At 32.8% G+C, this 11,871-nt stretch overlaps 1 protein-coding gene across 1 annotated transcript; it reads left to right on the top strand.

Moving 5' to 3' along the window:
- Positions 1–5,145: 5,145 nt before the first annotated feature.
- On the top strand, positions 5,146–10,829 carry LOC131040954 (L-type lectin-domain containing receptor kinase IV.1-like). The gene is made up of 3 exons (XM_059211536.1): positions 5,146–5,957; positions 9,311–9,441; positions 9,939–10,829. The coding sequence occupies exons 1-3, from the start codon at positions 5,237–5,239 to the stop codon at positions 10,827–10,829; spliced, it is 1,743 nt and encodes a 580-aa protein (XP_059067519.1). The 5' UTR covers positions 5,146–5,236.
- The last annotated feature ends 1,042 nt before the right edge of the window (positions 10,830–11,871 follow it).

Raw genomic sequence — 11,871 nt, 5'->3', positions numbered from 1 at the left:
GCCTGCATATATAGGCAAGGCTATATGGATATGTGAGCACACAAACATGACATGTGGCTCAATAAGAAACAAGCGTAGGTAGGAAATAGGTGTGGTAGGTAGGAGAAACAATATAATATTCCACATGAGGTGGATCACACACCGAATGTGAAATGTAACAACAAGATAAGACCACAAAAGGTGGAAATTCTCCTACACACACCATCCCAATGTGGCACAAACACCCAAGTGTATCATACCAAAACTAGTATGAAATGCATTATCCTAAGTAAACTTAAGTAAGGTGTAATAATATCCAACATGAATAATTAATTACACCAACAATAATTCTTTATCTGATTATTATTATTGCATTCCTTTTCTCTAGGTTTTCAAAGCAATCTTTGTGTTTTGTGAATCTTCCATTGTTGTGACAGGTTATTTGCATACAGGTGCTCACTGGGTTCTGTGAGGTTGTATTTCACAACTTTAACATGGTATTAGAGCTCCAGATCTGAAGATTCCTGTTAACTTTTTTGGACATTATTTGTATTTACTCAACAAATGTTAACCTTGGGTTAATTTGGAACTCACCACTAGTTCTAGAAGGCTCGAGAAAGTTAGGATCATCTTTCGTTTCATTGAAATCCGATATATAGAGTCCATTTTGCAAGGGTTCAAAGTTCGAGGATTTTTCTTTGTTCCAAAGGTTACTTGAAAATTTAGAGCTTTTTGGGCCCAAAAGGACCTAACGGTTAAATTTAGAAGGCCGATTCCATGAATTTTAATATATAATTTGCCTATTTTTGGTGACAAGGGCATCTCAGACATGATTTTTATTGGCACTTTTTTTGAGGTACAGAAAACAGTACATCGTACCTGCACCCGTGTCAGAAATATTTTTGAGGAAAAAAAATCAACTAGCTGGTAAAAATAAAAATTTCATTGGTGGGTTTTTTAATTTTTTTTTTTTAAATCAAGTTGGTGCATGTTGTTACAAAAAGTTTTTTTTTAATTTAAAAAAAAAAAGTCAATCCTTTGCAGTAAAAGTACATTGCATCAACACTAACGTCAGCAGTACAGTCAGCATGCATGTTCCTCTTTGACCCTCCTTGTGCCCTTAAAAGAGGGGGTTGGGTTTTTGCTCATAACATGAGCATACAGAGGCGCTTTTTGGCAAATCATATACCATTGGAATGCTCTTTCAGAGCTCGATCCAAATATGGAAGTATATTTTTCTGATTTTTTTCATTTCGCAATTTTTTTTGCCAGTTGAAGTCAGAAATTGTAGTTTGCACTCCCTCGGGCATATCTTTTGCATTCAGACTCCGTTTTTCGCAAACGAGATATTGTCGCAAAGGTGATTCAGAGATCTATCCAAATCTCAAGTCCATTTTTGCAGATATCTCAGCCCACTATCTCTTCCTTCTAAAGTAATCAGTGACTTCCTGGCCCTATTCTGCCCACTTGTGATTCGAGCTCCATCTTTTTGTCTTAGATTTTTATTGTTTTTAGCATCATGGAGAATATCATTCAAATTCAGTGTACCTGTCATACCTCTCCCTTCTCAGCATTATGGGGGGGTTTCTACTATTGTTGCTAATGCTTCCTTGGTTTTTGCGTTGGAGTGTTCTATGCATTCAGTACTTGTTCTTATGTACTAGGAGATGCATGGCCATTTACCCATGCATTGTATATGAGATGGAGCACTTACGTACTTTATTCTATGTACTATGAGATGCAATGACTATTTACCCATGCACTGTCAGTGAGATGGAATACTTATCATATCAACACTCTTGCATTCCTATTTTTGGAGGTTAAATTTTTAGCATCATAGCAGTCTTACTACGACAGTGTTTGTAGCTTCTTCATGCTTCAATGTTTCTTCATGCTTGTCTTTTGTTTCTCTTTTGGAGAGGAGTTTTGTTCTCATTTGGGGTTTTCTCCTTTGCTCTGTTTCTGAGAAACTTGCATGTTTGTTCATGGGTACCTCATCAAGCTTTAGGCCGAAACTCATCTTGCATACATCTTTGCATGTTTTTTCCTATATCTTTGCCTCTCTCCCAGTTGTGCATTCAGAGGGGGTGTTGGAATAAATAATTTATATATCAATTATCCACTTAATTGCATTAATTCCCTAGTTAATTAATTAATTATGAATATTTATCTTCATGCATGATGCAAGCTAGGAAAATCAAACTATGTTTACATTTCTGAGAGTTTCATGCATTAATTCATCTATTATGCTTTTTGTGCATACATGACTGATTCGTGCATTCTATTTTAACTCTTACTCTATCTTGTAGACTCCACCATTTAGGGTTTCTATATTTAGAGTTACATTTCTTTATATGGATGTCATATCCTTCTTTGTAATTAAGTAATGAGCAATACAATCAATTCAATTATTGTTATTTTGTCTTCAACTATTTTGTTGTTCAATTCTCTATTTATGTATGACAGGTATTCTTGCAGAAGATAACTGGACTTATGAGATAATATTTTTTAATTCATCTCAATATTTGTTTGTTATTTTTTTCATAAATAAGTCTATTTACATGAATTGTCATCCATCCATACAAAAGTAAATCCAAAAAATTGAATCTATGATCATCGCGTATATTTTATAGCAGCACTAAAGCTGATGCAACCGTGAAATTCCACCAAATTTATTGTTGTTGGGCATGTCTGTTATCAAAAATATCCAACCTGTAAAAAGAAGAACATTACGTCAAATCCAACCACACGAGCTTAAGACTTTTTGGCGTCGCTACAGTTGAAACTCAATCACTGCCTTTGATTCTTTTAACATGGATTTGGACTCCTAATCAAACACTCACTTCCCTGTCAAATGATAAGTTTAGCCCATACCCCACAACCACTGTGCACATTCCACTCAAAAAAGTAAGCTTACTTTTTTCTGAATTCCCTCACCATAAGAACTTAAAAAACACCTGATGAAAAGAGACACTGCTCTGAAAAATGAATTCAATGCTCTCATGTCAAAGAAAGATTTGGATTTGGATTTTTCATCCTCCTTGCGCGTCAATTTGTTTTAATAGAAGTTCAAAGTCTAATCTCCCAATTACTTTTGCTTGGAATTACATCCACACTACAATACCAAACCTAAACCAAAACCAACACAAAGAGAGACTCCTATTTCCTTTATTTTTTGGAATAAAAATTTGGAACTGCTTATAATGTCACATGAATAATATATAAGAAGATTTTGTAATAAAAATGGATTTCATGTTTATGATCTTAAATTTTATAAATTAATATAATATTATAAAAATGTTTTCAAATTATGAAATATTAAAGATAAATATATATAAATCATTATATCAAATGTTTTCAAATTATGAAATATTAAAGATAATTATGAAATAATAATAAAATAATTTAGATATGATTGAATTATAAAAAAATATTGAACTAACTTTAAATTTTTTTCGTTTTCTATTTCAAACATTCTTCTTATTTATTTAACTTTTTGAAACCAATAATTTTACATGGATATATTTTTCATATATGAAATTTATGTTTTTCATTAAAATAACATCATAATTAATATTTGATAATATAAAAAGATATTTAGGGGTTCATCCTGTAGTGTGATGGTTAAGTGGTTGCATTGTTAATGGTGCACCTAAGGTTCAAATCCCTGCTTGGCTCACACAAGGTCCATGCTAGTGTGGGCTATCATATAAGGTGGACGCGTAGAAGGAGGAGGTCATACACCTGCATGCAACATCAAAGAGATAAGGAGATGCCTACACGCATGAAATATTAGGATGGCAAATGTGGCAAAGGAGATATAAGGATGGAATTGTCAAACATCTCTGAAGATGAGGTTCCTAAAAAATGTGGCCTCACTGGTTCATAGCTCTAGTCAAAAGCATTGTTCAACACCTTAAAAATAGCCCAATACCGATTAAAATATATATATAAAAAGATATTTAATAAATTAAAAAGAGATACTAAATTACTTGACTCAAATAATTTCTTTATAAATAAGCATTATATTATACAAATTTAGTATAATATGTAAGTAAAAAAAGTTCCTTTCCAAACAAAAAAGATTAAATTGAAATAAATCAAATTGCTATAAATAATAAAGTAGCTTTATAATCTATATAATAAATGATCTCATAGTAATTTTGTATGTGTAAGTGTTCATTCTACTAGATTTACAATATCATCACAACAAATCTATCTAAGGTCCAAGTATATTCGTTAGTGATAGATCATACAGCTCCATGACACTTTATCATTGAAACATTTTGTTAACACTTAAAAACTTTTTATATGCTTTGTGCATGGTCTTATATCTAGTATCCATGCATACCTATGGCTTTTGTCAAATTGTTGAAGGATGTTAGAAATTTTTCCATTACAACTCATCAATTCTAATTGTTTAAATTTTAAAATTTTCTAATATTTTATGAACATAACTAACTGGTAGAAGTAGCAATTATTTGTTTAAAATATTAGAAAATTTTAAAATTTTCTAATATTTTATGAACATATCCATTATTATAATATGTTCAATAGTTATCATCTCGAGACTCATTCTCAACAATCAACTATAACAAAGAAGACTTGAAATCTATGAAACACCAATATCTTTTCAAAAATCTAACAAGATGCTAAAACAAAACAAATAGAAAAAAAAACCTTAATGTGCTCTCTATATTGCTTGATATCATGCATCTTACTAGTCCCTTGTTTCATAAAGACTTTTATACTATGAATATATCTATAAACACATGATGATGATGATGATGATAATGTGTGCAACTCATACAAAAAAACACTACACTAATTCTTATGTAATTTAATAATAATAATAATTTTACATTTAAAAAAAATATTACCTTTTATACTTCCATCAATGTCCCCCAGAACCTCAAAAATGGTTCCATCAATTTTGTCGTTGCACCTTTTTTTTGAGAGAGTTGTGTTCCACTGTAAAATTCAAATATAGATCAAATCCGATGAGATGAGCTTAGGAACTTGCGGCGTCACTAGAGTTGGAACTCGCTCCACGTTTTCTTCTTTCACTTCTTATTCAATCTTAATATTTTTAGTCCTCCTCCACTACCTCACTCCACGACAAGATCGCCACATGGACTCAAAATTATCTTTCCACTCTAAAAAGGATGCTCGTTTTTCTGGAATCTTCTCCCTATTACAACACAAACCGCCCACTCAAAAGAAACACTGCTCAGAGAGATCTAATTCAATAGCGAAGATGCAGATTCTGATTCTCTGCCTCTCAATCATTCTAACGGCAGCTCAGGGTGTTCACCAGAACACAACTTTCGTCTTCAACCACTTCAACACCACAACCACAATCAAATATGTTGCGGCTGCCTCCATACAATCCAACGCAATCCGCCTCACAAATCACTCCGAACGCGTCATTGGCCGTGCCTATTTGGACAAGGCCATCCCCATGAAAAGAAACGGCTCTGTAATCTCATTCAGCACAAGCTTTATATTTGCCATTGTCCGACATGCCCGCTCGGGCTGGGCCGACGGGCTTTGCTTCGTCATGACGCCCACCACCGCTCTCGACGGTGCTTTCGCCACACAGTACCTGGGCCTCCTCAACATATCCAGCGATGGTAAAGACTACAACCATCTTTTTGCTGTAGAATTCGACACAAGTCAGAGCATTGGCGTAGATAATAAGGACGGCAACCATGTGGGAATCGATCTCAACGGCGTCAAATCGTTGTTGGCTGAACCTGCTGGTTATTGGGAAGGGAACAGTTTGACGCCCATTAATCTGAAGAGCGGGCATAATATAAGGGCCTGGATCGACTATGACGGCGCTTCTAAACAGCTGGACATAAGTCTTGCAGCAATTGGAGAGGCGAAGCCGCAGAAAGCCCTGGTGTCGAAGAAAGATTTGGATTTGGACGGTATTATAGAAGAGTACATGTACGTTGGGTTTTCTGCGTCTACAGGTAACGTCTTTTCCCTTGTACGCTACCTAAGGTTCTTGATTTTTCATCCCTCTTTCTATAAAGATTACAATTGCACATCTAATAAAAGTTCAAAAATCTATTTTATTGCATGTCTATTACTCAGACGGAATACGTAGAGATAATGGTTGCTGCATCACAAGGAAAACAAATCTTGGCATAATAAATTGAGTATATAAAAATTTGTCCTCTTCGTTTTCAATAAATCTTTTTGTGATGTCTTCCAGGTTTTAATGATCTTAGATGTTAATGCAATCTTAGGTCTGGTATGTTTTGAGGATCTGAGATGTTAATGCAGTGTTCTTACATGTTTGGATATGTTTTTATGAATACATCAACATTTGTCTAGTCACATCTTAGCAGCATAAATTGAAATGATAAGTTTAGCCCGTACCCCACAACCACTATTCACAGTCCAGTCAAAAAAGAGAGCTAACTTTTTCTGAGTTCCCTCACCACCTAAGAATTAAAAAACTCCCAAAAGGCACTGCTGAGAAAAACGAGTTCAATGCTCTGGTGTCGAAGAAAGATTTGGATTTGGATTTTTCATCATTCTTTCTGTAAAGATTGTAGTTGCGCGTCAAACTTTATTTTATTAGAAGTTCAAAGTATAATCTCCCAATTACTTTTTCTTGGAATTACATCCACGCTATGATACCAAACCTAAACCAGCACAAAGGGGGACTCCTCTTTCCTTTCTCTTTGAATAAAAATTTGAAACACTATTCTTTCTCCTTCTGATTTTTTGCAAATCGTTTTGTTTCATGATTTAAAATGCTTGAATACAGTAAAAAAGTCAATAAAAATATATAAAGTATATATATATATATATATATGGATGAAGGTTTTGTATAAACTATATAAAGTATATGTATGAAGGTTATATATATATATATATATATATATATGAAAGTTTTATATAAACTATTTATATGAATATTTGAAAAAAAAAAATTGTATTATTATGATCTTAAAGTTTTATAAATTAATATAATATTATAGAAGTGTTTTTAAACATGAGATATTAAAAATAATTATATATTTATGTTATTATATGAGGTTCATTATTTCTAGAAGGAATATTACTTCATGAAGAAGGCTTTCTTGAAAAGGATTTAATGTCATCTAGTTGTCTAACACATCATCCATAACCTAAAGAATATGCTCCCTCTATTTTAGTGGGAGAGGAACAATCACTCTCATGTTCATGCTATTATAGCTTGGACACACACCTTAAGGGCCCACGAGAAATCTTCCCACATGTAATTAAGCTCTAATCCCTCTCTTAAAAAGGGGAGAAGAAGTGGATGTAGCTATCAAACTGCATTTCTTGGAGTATAGTTTTTATTATTTGAAATAATGACCTTGGTTTGATTAGATGAATGGATGATATTAGATATTAAAATGCTATAAGATACATCTATTGTGTGAATCTAATTGATTTATATATTTTATGTAAGAAAACAAACAAATCAAACACTGGGGATAAAAAAGAAAAGAAAAATTATTTTAAGCATTTTGAGAAGAATCTAATGGTTCAAGAATTAGGTTATGACAAACTTGCTAAGTTTCATTTTTCTTTAGTCAAACTATTTCATTGTTTTAGTGATTTTAAACAAACTAGAAAACTCTTGATAAAAATTAGGTGCGTATGGTATCCTAATGACCTCAAATGTTGATGCAATGCTCCTAGATGCTTTTCAATATAGTTTTTAATTCATAAGTACTTATTGATGGATCCCCAAAATAAATTAGGACTTGTTCTTTTATAAAATATTCTAGCACCACAATTCAAATATTATGTGCTTGAGTTGGTGGACAACAACAATTTGAAAGTGACTTAACTTGGGCCTATATTTAGATTTTGAAACTTTGGGGGTCAAATTGTTCATTTAGTTTTCAATTAAGGTGCAAAATAACAAATGTGAAAGTTAGATCCAAACTGTTAGGGGATAGGGACTCAAAATTAATATAGTGTGCATTGTATGTCAACTCTTGCATATAACTATACAAATTGTTCATTAATTTATCACATTAAAACTAATGGTCAAAGTGAGTCTAAAATAAATGGAGAAAAATGCTAAGAATAATCTTTTCATCATTACAATACTATTTTATTTAAACTAAAAGACAACTCACACAAGATTTATAAAAAAAAATCTAATCTATTTCTTTTAGATTAAAAAGAAATATTGCGTTTAAGAACCTCTATACATATGTGCATATGTATATGTAAAGAGCTTCTTAAACACAATATATACTTATTAATCCAAAAGAAATATATTATTATAAGATGAGAGAGATTTCATTTAAATAAAATATGTAATGTCATATAATCATACATTTCTAAATTACAATTAATACAAAAAAATAGATACAGTTGAAATAGCTTAAATTCATTAAACTAACTTTTTAATTTTTTCATTATCTATTTCAAACACTATTTCTTTTTATTGAACTTTATAAAATTATTATGTTTTTCTTTAAAATAACCTCATAATTAATATGATGATATAATTTAAAGATATTTAATAAAAAAATTAACTAAAATTTTGAGTCAAATAATTTCCTTATGAATTAGCATTATACCATACAACTTTAGTATAATGTGTAAATAAAAAATGTTCCTTTGCAAACAAAGATATCAGCATTTGGTTCATTTAAAAATACCATGTCAAGCATGGGATTATATATCGATAAATTAGAAAAACATGTATTAAATCGTTTTGTAAAAAGTGTTATTGTTATAGTTTGAATTGAAAGAAATTTAAAACTGGTTATCATTTAGATAAAATTACTATAAATAATTAATTACCTTTTTACAATCTATATAATAACTAATCTCATTATAATTGCGTACATGAGTGTTTATTTTCTAGATTTACAATGTTGTCACAACAAATACCTCTAAGGTCAAAGTTTAAACTTTTGATATGCTTTGTGCATGGTCATATATATCTAGTATCTAAGTGCATCTAAGGCTTTTGTTAAATTATCAAATGATGTTCGAAAGTTTTCTATTACAATTCATTATATCTATTTGTTGAAATTATAAAAACCTGTAATATTTTATGGGCATACCTAACTAGTAGAAGTAGCAAATATTTGTGGGAAAGAAAGAAAGAGCAATGGTAGAATAGAGAACAAGAACAAGAAAATTTTAATATTTCTTAGAAGGTGAAAATACTCAAATATGTTTAAGTGGTTTTTGATGTAATTGTTTATGGATTCTACTAAAATACTATATTACATCTAATTGAGAAAAAAATTGTGAACTTTTTTCAATATTCTTGTCTAACTTTTTGGGGGAATATTGAATTATCTTGCATCAACAGGTAGTTCTCCTCTAGTTGAGGACCATTACATTCTAGCATGGAGCTTCACAACTGGTAGTGATAAGGCTCCAGATCTAGACATTTTGAATCTTCCTTCCTTTTATGTCAAAATCCCCAAGTTCCACAATTCTGCAAAGTTCAGATCCATTATGATAATATGTTCCACAGCTATCATCTTGGGACTCATTCTCATCACATTTTTCAAGCTCAAAAAGAAGGACCACATAGAATTCGATAAAAAATGGAAGCTACAATATTGACCACATAAATTTGATTACCGAGAGCTCAACTTTGCCACAAAGGTAACTATATTAAGTAGAAAAATATCTTATTACAACCACAAAAGATTTCAATAGCCACAAAAGGTAACTATATTAAATAGAAAAATATCTTATTACAACCACAAAAGATTTCAATAGCAAACTTTTTTTAATTTTCGGAAACACTTTTTCACCAAATTTCCTTAATTATAACTGAAATAATAGAAAAAAATTCAGAGAAAAAGGCAGCTAGCAGGGTACACACTTTTTGACACAATATTGAGTGATGAGAAGCCTGCTTTATCTCACAAAATGTGGTCATTGCAAAGTAATATTACGCAACATTTATTTTCTTTAATGTGAAACAGAATCCTCCTGAACAATGTATTTGCCACTCTGTTTTACCGCAGGGTTTCAGGGACGACAATCTTCTGGGCTATGGGGGCTTTGGACAGGTATACAGGGGCACTCTGCCTTCCGGCGAAGAAATCGCCGTGAAATGCATCACAAAAGATTTAGCAGAAGGAATGGAGGAATTCATGGCAGAAATTTCCAGCCTTGGGAGGCTGCAGCACCAGAATCTGGTGCCCCTCGGGGGTTGGTGCAGAAAAAATGAGCGCATCTTCATCATCTATGATTACATGTCCAACGGAAGCCTTCAAAGAAATTTGTACAGTCCAGAATTGAATCTTACTTGGCGTCACAGACACAAAATTCTTACGGATGTAGCCAGCGGCCTGCTTTACTTACACGAGCAGTGGGATAAAAAAGTGGTGCACAGGGACATTAAACCCAGCAATATATTATTGGACTATGATCTGAACGGCCGGGTGGGGGATTTTGGCTTGGCAAGGTTATATGATCACAGCCAAAGACCCCAAACTACTCATGTGGTGGGCACTCTGGGGTACATTGCACCTGAGCTTATACATTCTGGTAAGGCTTCTCCTTCAACAGATGTTTTCAGCTTTGGGGCTCTTATGCTGGAGGTTGCCTGCGGAAGGAAACCTGTAGATCCCGAAGGTGTGATTTTGGTTGAGTGGGTTTGGGATCTGTATGCAAATGAGAGGTTACTGGATGCTATTGATCAGAGGCTTGGGAAGAATTACGATAAAGGTGAGGCTGAGATTGTGCTTGTGGTGGGGCTCATTTGTTCAAACCCCGATCCACAGAAGAGGCTTGGTATGAGGAAAGTGTTGCAGATACTTTGCGGTGAGGCTGCTTTACCTATGGGTCTTCATGTACCTTCAGCTTTTTAACCATTCTTACATTGACATTGCAGTTTGATGCGGTTAGAATCATTTCATCCAACTGTTTTGCATTCGTCAACAGCAAACAGCGAGTGGATTTTTTATAGAAATTAAACTTGTGAAATGGTATGTTAGACCAGCAATGACAGCACAACATTCTAATCGATTCCCCCATATTAGCACAGCAAGTAAAATAGAGTTGCAATGATGGGATAGGGAGTGTTGAAGTTGTTATAGTGTATATTCGTCTGACTGCACATTTATAATTTATAATAATTTGTTATGTGAAGAGTTAAAAATTAATAAACCAATCAGGTTGAAAGAATCGGACTATTCATCAAGGTAATTGTAGGAACTTTGAATCTTTTAATTTAGATTTTGACTCCTCGTTCCATACCTCACTTCAGAAACCTCACTATCAAATGAAAAGTTTGGCCAGTTTTCTTAGAATTGCCTAATGCGGGTGTAATAACATATATATATACAACGTCACAGTAGAACAATGAACTTGGTCCTATCACGGAAGCATCAGAATTCATACCCCACATTCCACAACGATCATTCACGTTCAAGTCAAAAAAGGAAGTTCGCTTCTCTGAATTCCCACACCGACAACAAAGAGTGCAAACATATTTTTGCTGTAAGAATTTGACACGATTGAGAGAGTAGGAATAATCGCTTTTTGTGTTTATATCCTTCTACTTTAGAGACGCCCACTGAACTTTCCAATTGAAAGCAAGCTCCTAATCCTTTATAAATGATGGGAGAAAAATTAATTGTGGCTCTAAGAGTTGCTCTACTATTAGTTGATCTTTAAGGTGTGCTTTTGGGCAACATTCTATTCATGGTGTGAGGTGCATTCTTCTAGTAATTAAGTTCGTTCTAGTTGTCTTGGAATTTTAGAGCAAGTTTTTCTTTTTGAGTGTAGATTTGAAAAAACTTTTAAAAAAATTTTAAGAGATACTTTCATTCTTAAAGATAGTGATTTTATTTTTTAGAGAGGAAAAGGAAAAATGGTTTTGAAGAAATTATACATTTTGTAACTAGCAAT

This window comes from Cryptomeria japonica, chromosome 9, assembly GCF_030272615.1.
Source record: "Cryptomeria japonica chromosome 9, Sugi_1.0, whole genome shotgun sequence".
In the NCBI taxonomy this organism is placed as follows: Eukaryota; Viridiplantae; Streptophyta; class Pinopsida; order Cupressales; family Cupressaceae; genus Cryptomeria; species Cryptomeria japonica.
This window is presented reverse-complemented; position numbering and strand designations above follow the sequence as displayed.

Coding starts and splice junctions, on each gene's coding strand:
- LOC131040954 (XM_059211536.1), top strand. CDS start 5,237: ATGCAGATTCTGATTCTCTGCCTCTCAATCATTCTAACGGCAGCTCAG. Junction 5,958..9,310: donor TGGGTTTTCTGCGTCTACAG/GTAACGTCTTTT, acceptor TTGCATCAACAG/GTAGTTCTCCTCTAGTTGAG. Junction 9,442..9,938: donor TCCCCAAGTTCCACAATTCT/GCAAAGTTCAGA, acceptor AATGTGAAACAG/AATCCTCCTGAACAATGTAT.